The 21,238-nt window shown below is 47.6% G+C and overlaps 2 protein-coding genes across 7 annotated transcripts in view; one reads left to right on the top strand and one right to left on the bottom strand.

Moving 5' to 3' along the window:
- Positions 1–278: 278 nt before the first annotated feature.
- Veph1 (ventricular zone expressed PH domain containing 1) overlaps positions 279–21,238 on the bottom strand; it is a 144,236-nt gene continuing 123,276 nt past the window's right edge. For 3 of the 6 annotated variants that reach the window (XM_070022872.1, XM_070022871.1, XM_070022873.1), the window contains exon 14: positions 15,298–20,113. In XM_070022872.1, the coding sequence (XP_069878973.1) occupies positions 19,877–20,113 (237 nt within the window). In that variant the 3' untranslated portion in view covers positions 15,298–19,876. The other 3 variants (XM_070022874.1, XM_070022875.1, XM_070022877.1) reach the window with 3 other exon arrangements.
- LOC138827351 (sperm motility kinase 4A-like) lies at positions 6,603–10,376 on the top strand. Its single transcript, XM_070022881.1, has 2 exons — positions 6,603–9,070; positions 9,337–10,376. Exon 1 carries the CDS (start codon positions 7,164–7,166, stop codon positions 9,057–9,059), a length of 1,896 nt encoding a protein of 631 aa, XP_069878982.1. The 5' UTR covers positions 6,603–7,163; the 3' UTR covers positions 9,060–9,070; positions 9,337–10,376.

Below are 21,238 nucleotides of genomic sequence, written 5' to 3'. Positions count from 1 at the left end.
GAGGCCCTGGGTTCGATTCCTCAGTACCACATACACAGCCAGAAGTGGCGCTGTGGCTACAGTGGCAGAGTGCTAGCCTTGAGCTGAAGAGCTCAGGAACAGAGCCCAGGCCCTAGTTCAGGCCCCACAACTGGGAAAAAAAAAAAGATCCAAGTTATCTGAATAGCAGGACCCAAGACCCAGGCTCCTTTGCCTGAGCGGTGGGAGTTTGTGCTGCTCTGCAGTCTTGGAACCCACCCAGTGGGTGAAGAAGGGCTGTGGGGTCCCATGCAGGCCAGGTTTGGGGGTTGGGGAATTGCCTCCTCGGTTCAGACAGACAGTGGGGTGTTTTCACTAGGTGCTTTAAAGATAGGGTGTGAGGAGTTAGTCTAAACAAGTTGTATGCTTTTCCGCAGAGTTTACACAATCTGGAAGATATGATTTCTCATTGAAAAGGACAGGGACAGGGGATGGAAACAATGGGCACAGGGAAGGAGCAGGACTTTCCAAGTGTATTTTACCCCTGCTCTAAGTGAACATGCCTGTGTATCTAAGAACAACCAAATAGGCCTGGATCTAGCTGCAAGGACCCAACAATATGGAAGAGCACGGAAAGAATCAAACTGGGACCCCACACTGGGGCCTCTCTGAATGCAAGTCCTACTGCTTTCTTCTGCAGCTTTCTTTTAATCAAATAAACTTACTCTGCGAGAGAAAAAAAGAAAGCGAACCAAGATGAAAGAGCCAGGTCTCCGGAAACAGTCAAGAAGAGCGATGGCTGATCACTGCACGAGACCCCCACTGGAGCTCTGAGAAGGCAGAAAAGCAGTGAAGTCAGGAGGCCATAGGAAGAATGCTTTGCCCACAGGCAAGAGCAAGCCTCTTGCTTTCAGAAGCATACAACTTTGAGACTTCAAAGAAAACCTTGGTGTGTTTTTTTTATTGGTCTTTTTATTTAAATCTTTAGGTTCTCCTGACAGAACTGTGTCTGAGAGCAACCTGGTAGGTTCTGGAAGATACTATGCCATGCCAGGGATTTGTGTGTGTGTGTGTGTGTGTGTGTGTGCGTGCACACACACACACACACACACACTAGTCCTGGGACTTGAACTCAGGGCCTAGACACTGTCTCTGAGCTGTTTTTGCTCTACCATTTGAACCATAACTCCATTTCCAGCTTTGTTGCTAGTTAATTGGAGATGAAGAGTCTAATGGACTTTTCTTCTTTGACTGGCTTCGAACCATAGTCCTTAAATCTCAGCCTCCTGAGTAGTTGGGATTGTAGGCGTGAGCCACAGGCATCTGACTATACCAATTTTTGTTGTTGTTGGTAGTGGTCATGGGGCCTAAACTCTGGGCCTGACACTGTCCCTGAGCAATTCAGCTCAAGGCTAGCTCTCTACCACTAGAGCCACAGTGCCATTTTTTCAGGTGGCTAATTGGAGATAAGAGTCTCACGGACTTTTCTGCTCAGGCTGGCTTTGAACCACAATCCTCAGATCTCAACCTACTGAGTAGCTAGGGTGGCAGGCATGAGCCACTGGCGTCTGGCGTATGCCAGTGTTTTTAAGTCAGTCATTTGCATCACCCAAGATAAGTCTTGGACTTCCTGACATCTTCCTTGCCCTGCTTGGCTATTTCCTAACAGACCTAATTTTGAAGCTGTATTGGAATGAAAAAAGCTTGTAGAATCAAACCAGCTGCCTCAAATGCATTGAGTTTAGAGTCCTAACCATGGAACACTGCCAAACTGAGTCAGGTGGGAAGGAACGCCTGTCTTCCTAAGGGCCAGCTTGTGTCTGATCCAGCAACAAATAGTCTACAGTCGATTACCAATTTAAGAGATTAGGGAAAGGATGGATGAAGGGTTCAGGTCAATGATTCTTTTGAACATAACAGAGACTTCCTAAGGTTTCAGATAATTCGTATTATGTATAATAACAAACTTTCAAGCATTTGAAAGGCAAATCATTTATCTAAGAAGCTTTCTTTTATCTTCCTCCTTCCCTTCATTGTTCATTCCTTCTTACCTCCCTCCTTTTCCTTCCTTCTCCCCCTCCCTACCTTCCCTCCCTTCCTTCCTTCCTTCCTTCGTTCCTTCGTTCCTTCCTTCCTTCGTTCCTTCGTTCCTTCCTTCCTTCCTTCCTTCCTTCCTTCCCTCTTCTTTCTTCCTTTAATTCTGAGCTTAAGCCTGTTGCCTTACATGTGCTAGCCAAGTGCTCTTCCACTGAAATACATCCCAATCTTTGTGTATGCATGCATGCATGTGTGTGTGTGCCTGTGTGTGTTTGTAGATGAGATCTTACTATGTGACTCAGGCTGGTCTTGAACTTGTTGTGAAATCTGGGATGGCCTTGAACTGGAGCTTCTCTGGCTGAGATTATAGGCATGTCTACTATCCCTGGCAAGAATTCTTATTCTACTGTGGTAATCAGTATATTTGTTCCCAGTTCTTCACTCTATGAGAATGCCACATTTGCTGGGTACTGATGGTGTACACCTGTAATCCTAGCTACTCAGGAGTCTGAGATGTGAGGATCGTGCTTGGCCAGGGAAATTGGAGACTCATCTCAATTAACTACCCCAAAACTGGAATTAGCACTGTGGCTCAAGTGGTAGAGCACTGGCCTATGCACAAAGCTCAGGGACAGGGCCCAGATCCCAAGGTCAAGCCCCAAGACTGGCACCAAAAAAAGAAAGAAAGAAAGGAAGAAAGAAAGAAAAAAGAATGCTATATTTTTGTCATGAGCCATGGAAGGAGGATGAATCTGGTGCTGGCAGAGGAGGAAAGGGACAGACATTATGTCTGAGAGGCTGCTGACATATCTGGTTGTGAGAAGGAAAGGGCCTGGGCTAGAAGTGCTGGCAACTGAAGGGAAAGGGTGCCATCAGAGAGGTTAGAAAGCAGGATGCTAGTGTGTGAGGGGTGAGAAGGGGAGAGGGAGGGCGATTCAGGCAGACGTCCGGGGGGGGGGGGTTGGAGGGAGGTTGAAGGGAGCATGAGCAGAGGTAGAGATGATGAGCTCTTTTTTGGCTTGTGTTCTAGTGCTAGTGTGGTGGTCAGTGTGGAAGCAGTAGGTGGAAAAACGAATCTGAGGGGAGGCTGTGGACAGAAACGCACAACTGCCTGAAGCCTCCGCTTAGCTAGGGAGGCAGGGAGAGAGATGAGACAGGTGGGATGGGGTAGGGAGTTTCTGATGTGCTCTAACTACCTGAAGAATTGTAAACTTACTGTGTGCAGCTCGTTTGCTTCCCCAAGAGGAAGAGTTAGCTGAGTCTACAGAGGAGCAAAATGAGAGGGGAAGAAGTTTCCGGTTTTCCCTCAGGTTACACAGCCACGGATGGTGACCTGTCAGTGGGGCGACATCCTGCCCTTCACCACTGCAGAAACTCAAAGGACCCCCATTTTACCTCAACCAGTTCACGAGAGCCTGCCATTGCTGACAGACTGGTCAATATGGTCTGATCCAGCCGGGCGCTGGTGGCTCACGCCTGTAATCCTAGCTACTCAGGAGGCTGAGATCTGAGGATTGCAGTTCAAAGCCAGCCCGGGCAGGAGAGACCGTGAAACTCCTATCTCCAATAAATCACCAGAAAACCGGAAGTGGCACTGTAGCTCAAGTGGTAGAGCGCTTGCCTTGAGCTGAAGAGCTGAGGGACAGCGCTCAGGCCCAGAGTTCAAGCCCCATGACCGACAAAAAAAAAAAAATAATAATAATATGGTCTGATCCTGCACATACAAGAGGAATGCTTGTTGCTTGAGCAAAGTCCATTGGATGACCCGGAAGTAGTTGCGGGGAGTGGAGTGGGGGGCCGGGCACCTGACCGTGGACTTCACTGCAGCTCAGCCTGTTCGGAGGGTTGGGGTAGATGGTCAAGAAATGTTAGGTGACTCAAAGGACAGAAAGGTAGTCTCAGGGCCAGTCTGACTGGTTCTGTTTATTTCCGTTTAGAGAAGGAAGGGCTGTAGGAAGGGGTAGTGGACTTGACAATTATTATTATGACTACTTTAGGAACCTAGAAATGTTAGGATCTCAAGTCCAAGGGAAGCAGTCAACTCTGGATGGAGAAGGACGGCAGATGAGGACCAGAGAGAAACTATCTCATAAGAAAGAGACATTGTGTTGGAAATGAACTATACAACTGGGGGGGAAACAAGGAAGAAGGTGGCACTGTTCAAAAAGCCATTGTAAGCATTATGACCACCTTTGGTCCTCAGCTCCACCCAGACCTGCTGGCACCTCCCTCTCTCTGCCCAGACCCACCTGAGCTCCCATCCACCTCACTTCTGACCCAGTTAGCCACCAGAGGCCACCATGCCCTCTCTCTCTGGACAAATGTGACTCCTCTAGTAAACCTTGTAATAATCTTTCTCCTGTGCCTGCCTGCCTCTGAGTGGTCCCCTGAGCTGGCTGTGACAGATCCTATCCTTTCAATGGATCCTTTCAGTCATTGCCTGACTTATGTAATTGTAACCCCTCGGTATAGCACCTTTACAATAAAAAAAAAGAGAGACAGAAAAGAACACCCAAGTTTGTGAAAATGTAAGGGCTATCTTTTAAAAGTGGATTTATAATGACAAGCAATTAGAATTATTCTAAGTTATGTCGCCACATCCTTACTAGCTTATTTTAAGGAACAGCTACATATTCATCTGCTCAGATGATTTCCAGTGCCTGGTTTGAATTCTTACTCTAAAACACACTATTCAGAAAAACATTTATTCTGAATACATCTAGATAGATATAATCACATATAATACTTTATATAATTATATATAATTTATATTTTATATGTTATAATCTTGCATAATTACACATAACATATATTTTTTTAGGTAGCAAAAGATGTATATGTATTTGTGCCAATCCTGAGGCTTGAACTCAGGGCCTGGACACTCTCCCTGAGCCTCTTTGTGCTCAAGTCTAGCACTGTACTGCTCGAGCCACAGTGCTACCTCTGGCTTTTTCTGAGTAATGTACTGGAGATAAGGGCCTCAAAGACTTTCTTGTCTGGGCTGGCTTCAAACTTTGATTCTCAGATCTCAGCCTCCTTTACACTTCTAAAGGCTTGTAAAAAAATTTATTAAAGACATTTATTTGTATCTCATATTTATGTTGTGAGCTAAGTCCTAATGTAACTTTTATGTGATTGTGAAGGTGATGTACAGAGGGTTTACAGTTATGTAAGTCAGGTAATGAGCACATTTCTTTTTGGACAGTGTCACCCCTTCCTTCACTCTCTCCCAGTTTTTCTCTCCCACCAAGCTGTCTAGTTCATTTTCAATAGTGTCTAGAGATTACCACTGCTGCATCTGTTCACCCTTTGTCCCTCCATCTCTGTGCCCCCCTCTTACTCTCCCAAAGACAGGTAAGTATACAAACGAGACAAAAAGGAAAGAAAGCCGGGTGCCAGTGGCTCAGGCCTGTAATCCTAGCTACTCAGGAGGCTGAGATCTGAGGATCAGGAAGGTCCATGAGACTTTTTTTTTTTTTTTTTGGTCTGTCGTGGGGCTTGAACTCTGGGCCTGGGTGTTATCTCTCAGCTCTTCAGCTCAAGGCAAGCGCTCTACCACTTGAGCCACAGCGCCACTTCCTGTTTTCTAGTGGTTTATTTGAGATGAGTCTCATGGATTTCCTGCCCCGGCTGGCTTGGAATCGTGATCCTTGATTCTCTGCTTCCTGAGTAGCTAGGATTACAGGCCTGAGCCATGGGCGCCTGGGGCTAGGTCTATGAGACTGTAATCTCCAGTAAACCACTCAGAAAATTGGAAGTGGTGCAGTGGTAGAGCACTAGCCTTGAGCTAGTAAAAAAAAATAAAAAAAAATAAAAATAAAAAAAAATGAAGAAAAAGAAAACAAACAGCAACAAAGAGAAAACCTCTTATGCCTATCTATTTCTTTTTTTTTTTTTTTTGGGTCCAGTCGTGGGGCCTGAACTCTGGGCCTGGGCGCTGTCCCTCAGCTCTTCAGCTCAAGGCTAGCGCTCTACCACTTGAGCCACAGCGCCACTTCCGGCTTTTTTGTTTTTGCTTATGTGGTGCTGAGGAATCGAACTCAGGGCCTCAGGCCTGCAAGGCAAGCGCTCTACCACTGAGCCACCTTCCCAGCCCATGCCTATCTATTTCTTAGAGTTCACTTTGGTAAATATAATTTTATGTGACCAGATGCACATAGGCATTGTGCCTTTGCGTTCCTCTCCTAAGGGTGTCCTCCTTTGGTCTCACTGTGTGTGGGTGCTTGGACTGAATGATTTTTGTAAATAACTCACTGGTTTCTTGCATAAATTCCAAGGCATAATTCAAAGGCAACCTTTACTGGAAATTCCTGAGTCCATAATCTCCCACGAACCACGGGAAAGATAGAATTCGGGCTGTGCCCAACTGCAAGCACATGTGCTTTGAGTGTAGAAGCCCAGGCCCTGAGTGCAAGACCAGTCCAGGGAAACTCATCTAAGAAGTGTCCTGAAGGCCAGGAACTGGGAGGAGCGCAGGGGGCGATGCCTGTATGGGCGGGGCCCTTGGCAGCTCTGTCATCTCAGCGGCCATTGATGTGAGGTAACAATTACAGTGGCTCTATATATATTGGGCGGTGACTGGTAGACTCTTGTAGGTAGTTTGGAGGGCGGAGTTTAGTTGGTGGGCTGTGAGGAGATTTATTGCGTTTGTGGATTTTGTGTACTGATTTGGCTTCGATTTTTCTGGTTTGTGATTTTGGAATTGTGATTTGGCTTTGGCTTTCGGACTTTGGGTTTTTTATTTTGCCTTTTTTATTTTCCTGTTTGTTGTTTTAGTTGTAATTATTTTCTTTATATTTCATTTCCTTTAATTTTCATTTTTTATTTCTTTTACTGTTATTATTTTAGTTTGTTTTTTTAGTTAGTTTTTTATTTTAGTTTATTTTTTTCTTCAAATTTTTCTTTTTTTCTTTTCTTTTTCTCATTTTACATTAGCATTTAGGCATCTTGTTCATTAGTGTTATCCATTTATTCCTTTTATATTTACATAGTAGATCATTTTATTAGTCATTAGATAGTTACATTTTATCATTATTATATATTTACAGTTTAGTGTTCATTATAGTTATAGCTCATTCTATTTTGCTTCATTGTTCATTGTTATATTTGACTGTATTTGGTTTCATTGATCTTGTCCCAAGACAGTATCACTAGGGTGCTGTGTTAGGATGGCTAGTAAGCGTAGAGAGGCAAAATCTTGGCAGAGCCTGGAGGCCATCTCCGTGAAGAATGAGCTCTTGAAGGCTCACTATCAGCTGCTAAGGACCATTGGTGAGGGAGGCTTTGCCCCGGTCAAGTTGGCCAGGCACTTGCCCACTGATTCTCTGGTGGCTGTAAAAGTCCTCGATAAGAGGGATATCCCCTTTTTTGCCAACGAATTGGACATTCTGAAGACGGTGGACCATCCAAACATCGTTAGGCTTTTCGAGGTGGTGGAGTCAGAGGAACGTATTTACCTGGTGATGGAATATTTGGATGGAGGAGACTTGACAGACCTCTTGAAGAAGGTACAGAGGATGAGGGAAGACGAGGCCAGACAGGTGTTCAGGCAGGTCTTGAGAGCAATCAAGTACTGCCATGACAACGGGATCGCACATCGGGACATCAAACCAGACAACATCATATTAGACAGCAAGGGCACAGCAAAGTTGGGTGACTTTGGCTTCAGTGTGAGGGTCCAGCCTGGGCAGGAGCTGGAGGGAGAGTGCGGGACCATGGCCTATTGGGCCCCTGAAATATTCAAGCAGCAGCACTACCAGGGCCCCAAGGTGGATGTCTGGGGTTTGGGGGTGGTATTATACTATATGGTCATGGGCAACGTGCCATACACCGGCAGGTCCTGGATTGTGCTCAGGAAGCAGGTCCTGCGCGGCAGATTTGAACTCCGAAAATCTTTTTCCTCGGAACTCTGCGGAATGTTAGCTTATCTTTTGACGGAGGATCCCAAGAAGAGGCCCTCGGTGAAGCAGATAATACGACACCCCTGGCTCAGACCGATGGTGTCCACCTCCCCATCCCTCAAAGCGAGGACGCCGAACAAGCCGGATCCTACCATCTTGTATGTCATGGCCGTATATTTGGGCTTTGACCCGGCAGATGTGCGGGAAGCCCTGTCAGATAGGAAGTTCAACGCAGCGATGGGAACCTACCGCATTCTGCAGGGCCAGCAGGACAAGGGCCGTAATCTCACCCGCCTGATGAAGCGCCTGCTCCCCTTGCGTCCACCCTGCCCCTCCCCTGCATTCCCGGGAGCCCTGCCCCTGCACATCAAGAGGGCCAGCGCTCCGGCGCGCCACCGGCGCCCTGTGCCAGTCGACCAGCCGGACGAGGAGGAGGAGGACGGCCGCAGAAAAAGAAGTGCCTCCATATGCCTTCCCTGCCTCCTCTGCAGCCCCTGCATGACCGGCACGGGGAGGGTAATGGTGGACAGAAAGTCCCTCTCTCCCGCTGCAGCAGCAGCAGGAGCAACTACCACCCTCCCCACCTGCCCAACCCCTGAGACGCCGGCGGTCAGCAGAGACGAGTCCCTCCCCAACATCCTATACAACACGTGGACCCAGGCCAAGCAGCGGGAGAAGCGGGAGAAGGACATCAGCTCCGCCACCCCGGGTCCAGAAGCAGCCGACGCCAAGGCCCCTGAGGACGTAGAGGTGGTCATCCAGCTGCCCTCAGAACCACCACCGGCAGAAACGACCATTGTGGGGAATCTCTACACAGAGGCGAAGACGGAGGCGAAGACCGAGGCACAGACGGAGGCGAAGACCGAGGCACAGGCGGAGGCGAAGACCGAGGCACAGGCGGAGGCGAAGACCGAGGCACAGGCGGAGGCGAAGACCGAGGCACAGGCGGAGGCGAAGACCGAGGCACAGGCGGAGGCGAAGACCGAGGCACAGACGGAGGCGAAGACCGAGGCACAGACGGAGGCACAGACGGAGGTCAATGACTCTCCTCCCCCTGCTCCTGCAGTGAATGGGAGACGACCCCTTTGGAAGCGGCTCAGAAAGAACGTGTTAAGCTGTCTGGAGAAGCTATGCTGCTGCTGCCGGCAGCGGCAGCAGCAGTAGGAGGAAACAAGGTGGGTGGACGCTGCGTGCGCTGGGCTCTGGGCTCTGGGTTTTGGCCGTAGGTGGAGGCAATCCTTGTGGCTCATCACCCCTGGCATGTGGTCCTCTGTCTGGGAGTGGGGTGGTCCTCTTGTCTGGGAGTGGGGTGGGGATATTAAAAGGAGGGAGGGGGAGAAGGAGGGTGTGTAAAGGGGATAGAATTTCAGAAGGAAGGGATGGTGACCTATCAAGTGTTGTCCGGTGCAATTCAGTTCCTGCGTTTCCTTTCTTCCTGCAGCTCAAGTGGAAGAAACGATTACCACGCTGCTCCAGCCTTCAAGACAAGCTGAACTTGCCTGTGAACTGGCTTCCCTAGGCTGCTACTACCCACATTCGTGTCAGCCGCCAAACACAACAGCTGTCCTGGCGGCACCGGCCTGAGGCCACTCACACTTGACACCTGCTGCAAGTCCCTGCTGACTAAATGGTCCGAGACCCCCTCTGATCCCTACGGTCCTAGACCCTTCTGATCCTGTCCAGGCGGCACCGGCCTGAAGCCACTCACACTTGTCACCTGCTGTAAGCCCTTGCTGTCTAAACTGTCTGAGGCCCCTCTGATCCCTACGGTCCAAGACCCTTCTGAACCTGTCCTGGCAGCACCTGCCTGAAACCACTTACACTCGTCACCTGCAAGTCCTTTCTGACTAAACGGTCTGCCCCCTCTGATCCCTACGGTCCAAGAACCTTCTGATCCTGTCCTGGCGGCACCTGCCTGAAACCACTCACACTTGTCACCTGATGCAAGTCCCTACTGACTAAACGGTTTGCTAACCGTCTGATCCCTACGGTCTGAGACCCCTTCTGAACATGTCCTGGTGACACCTGCCTGAAACCACTCATACTTGTCACCTGCAAGTCCTTTCTGACTAAACGGTCTGCCCCCTCTGATCCCTATGTCCTGGCGGCACCTGCCTGAAACCACTCACACTTGTTATCTGCTGCAAGTCCCTACTGACTAAATGGTTTGCTAACCCTCTGATCCCTACGGTCTGAGACCCCTTCTGACTCTGACCAGGGAGTTCACCTAGGAGTGTACCCCAATAAATTTTTTTTGGGTCCGGTCGTGGGGCCTGAACGCTGGACCTGGGCGCTGTCCCTCAGCTCTTCAGCTCAAGGCTAGCGCTCTACCACTTGAGCCACAGCGCCACTTGCGGCTTGTCTCTTTTTGCTTATGCGGTGCTGAGGAATCGAACCCAGAGCCTTATGCATACAAGGCAAGCGCTCTACCACTGAGCCACCTTCTAAGCCCCCAATAAATTTTTCTTTTATTCACCTTTACACCTCCTCTTGCGTGTTCTTTCCTCGCCTATAACCTTACAGGTCACACACTTCAGACTTCCTACTTTGGATACGGTTTCTAAGGTTGTTCCTGTGGTTCTCATCAACTTGGGGCATGTCTAATGGTCTGTCATTGTAATTTCAATCCAATTTCAAGGATTAATTAGGATTAATTAACATGCTTCAATATCTAGTAACTGTTCAAAACAATGAATGTGTGGAAATGGTTGCTTTCAGTGAATCTAGCCTTTTGGAATGTCCTTGGCTTCGACAAGATTTAAGAAACATGATCTTAGAACAAGCTCACTATGCTGTAAGTGAAAAAAACAAAACACTCCAGAAAACCACTAGGACATCGAGGTAGGAATAACAAAGGAAAGGTTTATTGCCCTTACGCAGACTGGCAAGACCCCATCTCACCAGGTGAGAGGAAGTGAGAAGTGCTGGCTATCCCAAAGGGGCTGATTATTTGCTGCCTTTATGACATAGGCCTGGTTAAGCTGTGAGGGAGGAGGCTGAGGGAGGAGGCTTCCTTGGCTAACACATGGGGTTGACAAAAATTCACATAAATCCAATTACATGTGTCAACCCCAATTTGTCCTCAAGCAAGTTTATTTTTTTGGAAGTTTCTGGCTGTTGAATGGCCTTTAGATGAAGGCCTGAGAAACTTGTGTTTCATTGCCCTTGACTTTGAGTGGAGATGATTGTCTGCTCTATATTTCTGGGTCCTCGGGGTCACGAAGATGACACCGCTTTTTAGAAAGTGCTCTGTGTTTTTGTATAAAAACCGGAATCATCCTTCAGAGTACCGGGAACAACAGGAAAGCAGGTGGGGCTGAGAGAGAGGCCTTTTCCCTTCCTGGGTGGTTTTGCCCGAGGTCTGGCTCATCCTCATCTTGCTTTACCTCTGAGCTGCAGCAGTCTATCATGCGCACGCTTCCAAACGCATCCCCAGATATCAGCCACACACAGGGGAGCACCCTCGGTACCTCAAACTTAGTGCCCCCAATTTTAGCAGGCCTAGCCCTCCTCCAAAACACCTTTTTCTGAACTCCATAGTTGACAGCATGGTAATCAAAATGAAGTTACTTGTGTCCATCTTGAACCAACCAACCAACCCGGAAGTTATAGTTGTCCCAGCGGGCTTCCTGATGGGCGCCACTGGCTCCACCAGACCCTTGCCTTGCACCAAGTCCCCTGGAGAAGCCCATAGGGAGCACTTCCTCTTTATGCCATCTCAAACTGCCACCACCCTTGTCATTATTGTCTCAAAAGGTATGAGGTTTATCCTTGTCATTTCATCTTGAGAAACTGTCCCTTTGTTTTGACCTCTTTGAATGTGTTCACTGTGTGGGCGGGGGCAGGAATTCCCAGGGCTGGTGATGTTTGGGACTCCAGGAAATATGAGAATTTCCCTGAATGTGACTTCCTCTTCTCATTGTCCTGAACTTACAAGTGGTGTGTGTGTGTGTGTGTGTGTGTGTGTGTGTGTGTGTGTGTGTGTGTGTGTGTGTGTGTGTGTGTGTGTGTGTGTGTGTGTGTGTGTGTGTGTGTGTGTGTGTGTGTGTGTTTCAAGAACTGAAGCTTGAACTCAGGGCCTGGGCACTGTCCCTTAGCTTAGTGCTTGAGGCATCACTTGAATGTAGAGGCTTTAACTCCACATCCAGTCTTTTTGGTAGCTAATTGGAGATAAGAGGCTCACACACTTTCCTGCCCTGTCTGGTTTTGAACCTTGATCTTCAGATCTCAGCCACCAGAGTATCTAGGATTACAGGTGAGCCATGGGCACATCGGCCAACAAGTATTTTTTTTTTTTGTTTTGGTTATGTTCTGTTTTTATCTTTGCCGGCCACACCTGGGCAGTGGCAATGCTGTGATGGACAGCTCTCTCAGAGTCCTCGGCTCTGCCGCTCTAGGTCAGCTGAGTTCACAGGGTTCCTGGTTCTCGCATTCTTCATTGTCTTCGACCACCTTCCTTCTGCTTTTCCCCCCTCAGGTGCCAGGTGACTGGCCTCTCTGTCTGACCTCTGCAAACTCTTATTAGAGAACAATGACAGTCATCAAAGCCCCTAGTTGGGAATTCACCCAGTCAGTGTTAGTCTGGGTCCAGGATGCTTAACAAGCACAGAGGTCACAGCATGAAGCTCAAGCGAGCAAACCTGTCGCTGAGCTCAGGCCAGCTCAGGGCCTTGGTGTCCATTGGGGACAGTCAGGGTCTTGGTGTCCATCCGGGCACAGCTCTGGGCCTTGGTGTCCATCTGGGGACAGCTCTGGGCCTCAGAGTCCATCCAGGGACAGCTCTGGGCCTTGGTGTCCATCGGGGACAGTCAGGGCATGTCTGTGTCCCATTGACCACAGCTGTCTGGAACAAAGCCAGATAGGGACTCATCTAATGCCTGGAAGGAGAGAGCGGCTGGCACCTAGAAGGTGGTATTATTATTGTCATGATTTATGCCCCTGCCCCGGGTTCCATCTTGGCTCATTTGACCTCTTTCCAAGGGCATGCCCATGACTCTGACTGCCTCCCTTTTCTACTCTGAGGTGCTGGGTGCTGGGTCTCAGGGGGCTGTGCTGAAGTGCTGGGGTGCTGGTCTCAGGATGCTGTGCTGAAGTGCTGGGTGCTGGTCTCAGGACGCTGTGCTGAGGTGCTGAGTGCTGGGTCTCAGGATGCTGTGCTGAGGTACTGGGTGCTGGGTCTCAGGGTGCTGTGCTGAGGCTCACTGCCCATGGCAGCAGCCTGTCATGGTCATGTCTAGGCTGAGGCTGATATCCGGTCTCTCTGTGTTGCACCTCAGCGGGGAGGCAGTGTTGGTTCTGTGCTCAGATTCTTCTAAACACCAATGAGGGCTTCTTCTGGAGCCCTGGCTCCAGCACCAGAGACCCGATTACGGAGCTCCTTTCTCAGGGATTCAGAGCAGCTTCTCGTTGTGTTTGTGCATACTCATAGGGTACAGTGTGATGTTTTGCTTTGTGTTCATTTGCTCATTTTCTTGCTCTTTTTCTGTGCTGGTCCTGGGGCTTGCACTCAGGGCCTGGGCGCTGTCCCTGAGCTTCTTTTGTACAAGGCTAGCACTCTACCGCTCGAGCCACAGAGCCACTTCTGGATTTTTCTGAGTAGTTTATTGAAGATGAGAGTCTCTTAGACTACTGCCTGGGCTGGCTTTGAACTGCAATCCTCAGATTGCTAGGATTACGTGTGTGTGCTACCAGTGTCTGGCTCTCCCTCCCTCCCTCCCCCCACCTCTTTCTCTCATCAATTATCTTTTTTCCTCCAACCAATGCCTTTCCCTCTGGTCTTGAGAAAGTGACAGTGGCTGGGCTGGGTGGAGGCAAAATGGATACACATCACCTGAGCGTTTTCCAGCTCCACTATCTATAGTACAACCTGGGACTGTGGCACAGATGAGCGTTGGACCTTTGAATTCAAAGCAATCTCTCATCTCTCAAAAGCCTTATTTTTTCAAATAAAAATGTTTTAGCTTTGGATATGATCATGTTGGTTATAAATATTGGGAGTGGATTTTGCAACTCCTGGTCAAGAATTAATTCTCTGTTCTTGCTTTCTTCTTGCCTTATGCCTATTAATCTTCGCAATGGACACACTGCTCCCTCCCCCAGTATGCTTCTGTTTCTCCCAGATTTCTCTGTAACTCTGCTGGCAGCAACCCGGTGCCCACTTGCTAAGTCTTGGGATTCTCCTCAACTTTTTCTTCTCTGAGTCTCTCTATTCCTTTGTCCCCCTATTGCTTTGTCCCTGGGCCCTTCATTCTTTTTTTTAAGTTACAAATTGATAAATTATACTTGTATATATTTATGGGATACCCAGTGATGATGATTTATGAACACAAGATGGAATGATTAAATCAAGTGAATTAACGTGACCATCACTCATATTTGTGATGAGAATGCCCGAGGTTTGCTCCCGGAGTGATTCTGAATGTTCAGCACATCATTACTAATGGTGTTCTCCACATTGTGCGTGGGTGTCCAAGCCAATCAAAACAGAGCCAAACGCTCAGTCACCAACTTCTTTCTTTCAACTAATGGAGGCTTTGCTCACTTTGGTGACAATCTTCCCATTTGGTTCCTTCCTCAGCCTCTGATGGCCACTTTTCTAACATCAGCTCTGAGTTCAGTTGCTTCCTTGTGTGTGTGTGTGTGTGTGTGTGTGTGTGTGTGTGTGTGTGTGTGTGTGTGTGTGTGTGTGCATGTGTGTGCATTCCTCCTCCCCTGCCCAGATCTATTTTATGTTCCCCAGCTGCACCACACGGTGGTGTTCCAAACAAGAACATCCCTCCACAAGAGGCTGAATTTTGCACTGTGTGTGAACATGTTTTCTTTCTTAGGTCAATCAATGGACATTTGGGTTGACTCCATGCCTTGACTGTCGTGAGCATGGGGACATGTACACATGTGAACTTTTATCCCAAATATTTTTTTATTTTTTTGTTGGTCGTGGGGCTTGAACTCTGGGCCTGGGCACTGTCCCTCAGCTCTTCAGCTCAAGGCGAGCGCTCTACCACTTGAGCTACAGCGCCACTTCCAGTTTTCTGGTGGTTTATTGGAGATAGGAGTCTCACGGTCTCTCCTGCCCGGCTGGCTTTGAACCTCAATCCTCAGATCTCAGCCTCCTAAGTAGCTAGGATTACAGGTGTGAGCCACCAGTGCCCGGCTCCCAAATATTTGACTGTGAAATACTGACCTCCAAATTTTTGGGAGATTTCTGGGTCAGGTGGTAAGCCTATTGACTTTTTTTAGACTGACTTTTGGACTGGGGTTGTGCTGAGCTTCTCTCCCAGTCCTGTCTCTAACGGCAGGCTTTACAGGAGCACACGTGCCTCGTCTTGTACCAATGATTCTGAGGGTCTTTTGTTGTTGTTGTTGTTGGCGATGGGTCTTGAACTCATGACTGACCAAAAAAAAGGAAGGAAGGAAGGAAGGAAGGAAGGAAAGCATTGAGCATTGTTCTTGTTGTTGTTGTTATTAGTTGTTGTTGTTGGTGGTCCTGGGGCTTGAACTCAGGCCCTGGGTACAGTCCCTGAACTATTTTGCTAAAGGCTAGCACTCTACCACTTTGAGCCACAGCACCACTTTTGGTTTTTTGGTGATTCACTGGAGATAAGTCTCATGGACTTTCCTGCCTGGCTTGGCTTTGAACTGCCATCCTCAGATCTTAGACTACTGAGTAGCTAGGATTACAGGTGAGCCACTGGCACCCAGCTATTATTATTTACCAAATTCAAGGTTCTTAAAAAACAGCCAGTGAAGATCTTTACACCTACACGTCTATGCTTCCAAGGTTATTTGGGGAAAAAGAATCAAAATGAAATACACCTGAAGGCCGTGTGAATTTCTTTTCACGATTAAGATTTTATTCAAGCCAACATTTTTTAAGGCATCAGTGTGTTTGCACAAGTGGTTTGGTTTCAGGTCAGCCTCAAGAATGGCCGCTCCCGGGGAAGGGCCAGTCAGTCTGTGGTGAGCCCATGGCACTGGGTGGAAGGGCCAGGAAAGCCCAGTGGAAGCTGAGGCTCTTGAGACTCCCACTGGAAGCTGGGGCCTTTGAAACTCCCACTGGAAGCTGGACCCTGAAACTCCTGAGCCCAGGAAAATCAACTTGCGTTTGGAATGGATCAGGGAGTAAAGCCACCAAGGGCATTAAGTATACTTATATTTGTTTCTCCTTAGGTCATGTCCAGAGGCACGGAGAACCGTGATGTCATTATAGGCATTCGATGAACTAAATCACAAAGATTTTGTAATAAATGATAAAAGTAAATTCTTTCCCCCTCAGATTGAGCTGGTAGAGTTTTTCTTTTCTTGGGCCAAACAATTAACCAATTTTTATTTTTTAACAACATGCTCTTGTGTACTGTGCTCTCGTAGAAGGCTTGAGCTCATTGTTGGCTCTTAAACTTAATAACAGATGCAATGCCACCCGAGCCTCTGCGACTATTTGATGATGTCACGGCTCTCCACTGCTTGTGTAAGTCTCTCCCATACTAGAGTGAAAAAGTGGAGGCTGGCTACCTTTGTGAATGAGAGGAGTTTAAACAGCTCAGTTCTAGAGGTCCCAGAGCCAGGCCCTGGGCTGGCTTTACCACCATGGCAGGCGGGAGAGATCGCAGAGCCGGGGTGGCTGGGGGGGGGGGGGGGACAGACTCCTCTGTGCTCTCTCTCTCTCTCTCTCTCTTTTGGTGGAACTAAGGTTTGAACTCAGGGCCTTACAGATGCCAGGCAGGCACTCAACCACTATATCCCCAGTCAGGAACAAAGTTATTTTTCTCTTTCTCTGTGTTGCTCCCTTCCTAGCTTTACTTTTACCTCTTTCTCACTTCCCTTAAGACATGCTAAAAAGCAAACAAGAAAACATATTCTCATGCTACCTTTTTCATCTCAGTCAGGCTTTTTTTTTTTTTGAAAAGCCAGTCCAATTATGGCTTTAGTTCCTCGCCTCTCATGAATTCTTCAATATTCTGAAATTTAACTTGCGTCTTAATTGTGAAAGTCAAGCTTTGTCTTGAGTTATTACTCTTCATAATTTCAAATCATTGACTCCCCTCCCCCCACCTACCCCAAATCCTGTGTAATTTGGTTTTTGTGTCATGTTTCCTGGGATACAGATGAGCACTACCCAGCCCATTCAGCCTGCCTTTGCTTAAATGCGGCTGTACTAAGAGGTCCCATGAATCCTTGTGTTTCTTATTCTTTTTTTTTTTTTTTTTTTGTGGTTGTTGTTGGTGGTCATGGGCTTGAACTCAGAGCCTATGTGCTTTTCTTGAGCATTTTTGCTCAAGGCTAGTGCTCTACTACTTGAAGCCACAGCACCACTTTGGTTTTTAGGTGGCTAACTGGAGAGAAGAGTCTCACAGACTTCCCTGGGGTGTCTTGGAACCATGATCCTCAGATCTCAGCTTCCTAACTAGCTAGGATTACAGGTGCAAGCCATTGGTGCCTGGCTTGTTTCTTATTCTTTTTAGGTGATTTCATCTAGCTGCAGACATTTAGCAGCTACCTATGTATTCCAATTTTGCCCTCTAGAACTCTATTTCCATTGTGTGCTGACATCCGTGACTCATAGTAGACTTACACCCCCTAAGTTACAATTGATTTAAGTGTGTTTCTCAAACATGACCTCTCTTATAGTCCTTCTCCCAGTCAGTAAGCGGGGGAGTCAGGGTGTCGGCTGTTTGTAATCTTCCTCAGGGATTCTATACTAAACTGGATAGTAAGTAAATGTCAAGGAAATAATTATCCTCTGTCCAGTCAGGTAAGGTTTTCCATTAAAATATTAATTACTGATATTAAAAATTATTTTTTAAAAAGAAAAAATTTCTTTGCTACCATGGAGCTTGAACTCAGGGTGTTAGCTTAACTCACCTTGTTCAGCTGATGCTCTACCACTTGGGCCATATCTCCAGCCTGGCTTTTTGCTGGTCATTTTGGAGATGGAACTTTGTGGATTTTTTTCTGCCCAGGCTGACTTTGAATTACGTTCCTCTAATTCTGAGCCTCTGGAGAAGGTAGGAAGGCAGCAGCTGAACCCTGGCTCCAGAGGAAGACTTTACCTCCCATTTCCACACGGGGAGGGAAATGTTTCTCTTTCCCTTTCTTCTTCTATTTTCTCTACTTTGTCCTATTATGCTGAAATACTTGCTAAAACTGCCCAAAATTAGCATTTTAGAACAGCACATGTTTACTTGCTCAGCACTTTTGTGAGCTGGGCTGTGCACTCCTTAAGGCTCACCTGGGTGCTGTGGGCAAGGGCTCTCCTACAGGTTCACAGCCGGCTTCCAGGTCACATGGCAACACTGGTGTGCCGAGCTCAGTCCAGGCCAGAGGAAAGGCCTTGGCTCATTCACTCTCTTCTAAGGAACTTACCTGATTAGGTCAGGCCTTTCCACCACATCTCTACGGTTAATTCTAAGCTAACTGATCAGGGTCTTAACTTCATCCAAAAGAATCTTTTCACATTTGTCACTATGATCATGGGAGGGATGATCTTGTCTCCTTTGTAATATCACCTAGGTTAAAAAACAAGCTTAAGCTTTTGGCTCACAGCTGTAATCCTAGCTACTAGGGAGGCTGAGATCTGAGGATCCAGGTTCAAAGTCAACCCTATGTAGAAAGTCTGTGAGACTCGTATCTCCAACTCACTACCAGAAAATGGGAAGTGGCGCTGTGGCTCAAAGTAGTAGAGTGCTAGCCTTGAGCAAAAGAGCTCAGGGACAGGGCCCAGGCCCTGGGTTCAAGCCCCATGACAAAAATAAAATTAAAACAAGCAAACAATCTTAGGGGCCACTGTTGCCCCCAGGGTTAGACCCGATACCAGGTTTGGGTCACTAGAATCTGTCTTACAGTCCTAGATGCAGCACCTTAATAAGTTTATATAAATGAGCAATGGCAAAACCATAAATGCTGGCAACGTGAAGACACTACAAGGTTGAATCAAAAGAAGAAACGCACACACCATTAACTCACTCTTCAAGCTCAGGGAAGAGGGAAAAAAATGGCTTTCTATGCTCTATTTATTTTATAGTGGCTACCTGGGCAGTTAAATAAGCAACTCTAAACGACAGCCACTTAAATACATAAGTGTCTTAATTTGAGAACAATTTGACCACATATTAGCATTATTTGTAAAAAGAAGATGGATGTAATTCTATGTTTATAAGTGAGTTAAATGGTATTATTCAATGTAATGTTTTGATATTTCCTGGTAGGTTCTTATTTATTTACTTATCTGTGTGTTGGTCCTGGAGCTTGAACTCTGGGCCTGGGCACTGTCCCTCAGCTCTTCAGCTCAAGGCTAACACTCTACCACTTCAGCCACAGCGCCACTTCTGGTTTTCTGAGTGGTTTATTGGAGATAAGAATCTCATGGACTTTCCCTGCCCAGGGTGGCTTTGAACTGTTATTCTCAGATCTCAGCCTCCTGAGTAGCTAGGATTATAGGCATATGACATTGGCACCCGGCTTGTCCTTGAATCTTTTTGCCCAAGGTCAGTGTTCTACCACTTGAGCTACAGCTCCACATCTGGCCTTTTGATGTTTAATTAGAGACAAGAGTCTCACAGACTTTCCTGTCTTGGCTGGCTTTGAACTGTGATCCTCAGATCTCAGCCTCTTGAATAGCTAGGATTACAAGCGTGAACCACCAGGGCCTAGCTTTTTTCCTCCCCCCCACCCCCACCCCTTTTAACACTTTGATGGACTGCTTTTCGTCAGAGCCCATCTCCTGGTTCTCGTGGTGCGTCTGCAGAAGTTCCTTCACCCCAGACTCGCCCCTTCTGGGCCCCCACATACTACAGAGGGGGTCCCAGCTGCTCTTCCACAGACGGCTCAGAGAGCTGTCCTGTGGCCAGCGTAGCGGTTGGGGGCATGGAATTTGCTAGAATCTGGCTGTGTTGGGCCGGTGGTGGTCAGTTGCAGGCATTCTGGCTTCCTGACCCTGTCAGGCTACAGGTGGGAGGTCACATCTTTGCTCTCCCTCTCCCTGGCTACAGGTAGGTGGTCACTTCTCTGCTCTCCCTCTCCCTGGCCTGCGCCACCGCCACGTTGATGCACTGCAGCCACTCCTCTGCGTTCTTCTCGTCCTTGGCCTTGAACACGTAGGTTTTGGTGTCGGTGAAGATCTCGAAGGCCCGAGGGAGAGCGCGGTCCCTGCGTGTCTTTGCCACGGCTTTCACGCTCTGCACTTTGCTGAGCTCTATTGGGGCATCATCAGCATCGTCTCTCTGCAGGCAAGGGAAGCAAAGAACATGAGCTGGCTCGGAGGGGGCCCAGCCTGCTGGGCCAGTTCCATCCGCTGCCCGCACTTCAGCACCTTCGCTATGTTGGAGGCTGAGGCCTTGTGAAATCTAGAAGGACTTGGTGACTGGGCCTGTGTTACAGCAGGCACCAGGCAGCCCGTGGACGTTATTTCCAAGTGGATGGGCAGGATTTCCTGAACCACAGTTCTCTGACTCTTCATTCTATTATGTGCTATTAGCACTATACTCATAGAGCAATGGCGGCCATACAATTCAGAATATTCTTAACTCAGTTGCAGATGGCTGAGGGGCACAGCATTGATTTTTTTCCCCCTCTCTCTATTATCTCTCTGATAAGGGGTTTTCCAACTTGTTAATTGAGTAAACAGAGTTCTCTTGTTTGAGTAGATCAAACTCTTTTGAAGTCTCTGCTCTGTGGAGCATGCTTTGTCCTCAAATGCTAAGAGAGGGAATGTTTAATGCCATCATGTTTGTCACCAGGAGTGATTTTTTTTTTTTTTGCCAGTCCTGGGCTTGAACTCAGGGCCTGGGCTCTGTCCCTGAGCCTCTCTGTGCTCTGGGCTAGTGCTCCATCACTTGAGCCACAGCACCACTTCTGGCCTTTTCTGTTTATGTGGTACTGAGGAATTGACCCCAGGGCTTCATGCATACTAGGCAATCACTCTACCACTAAGCCAACTTCCCAGCCACCAGGAGTGATTTTTTAAGGTAATGAAAAAGTTCTCTAAAGCAATTTCTACTCTTCAGGATCCTGGATACATGCTGTCAGTGAAGAAAGAATCTTCTAGTTCAAGAATCTTCTAGTTCTTCTTGCCCACAGCCCCTCTTACAACCACGTTTTTCAGCTTAGAAAACCCCCAGCAACACTGACCCCAGAAGGAATTCAACTTGCCAGTGCCAGGAGATAGCTGTCAGTCGGGAAGCTTAATATCCTTTGCAATTCATTAATAGATGTTCCCATTATAATGCTCAATAGTTATTTCTTAACTTTGCTATTATATTTAGTCTTTTTTAGACAAATGCTATAATGTGTTTTAAAGCTAACTGAGCTGGAAAAAATCTTATTCTTTAGGGACTGATGCTCACAAT

The sequence above is a fragment of the Dipodomys merriami genome, unplaced genomic scaffold, assembly GCF_024711535.1.
Source record: "Dipodomys merriami isolate MVZ:Mamm:240054 unplaced genomic scaffold, mDipMer1.0.p SCAF_154, whole genome shotgun sequence".
In the NCBI taxonomy this organism is placed as follows: domain Eukaryota; kingdom Metazoa; phylum Chordata; class Mammalia; order Rodentia; family Heteromyidae; genus Dipodomys; species Dipodomys merriami.
The sequence above is the reverse complement of the archived record's forward strand: the minus strand, read 5'-3'. Positions and strand labels throughout refer to the sequence as shown.

What these genes read in the sequence shown, in the direction of transcription:
- LOC138827351 (XM_070022881.1), top strand. Translation starts at nt 7,164, where the DNA reads ATGGCTAGTAAGCGTAGAGAGGCAAAATCTTGGCAGAGCCTGGAGGCC.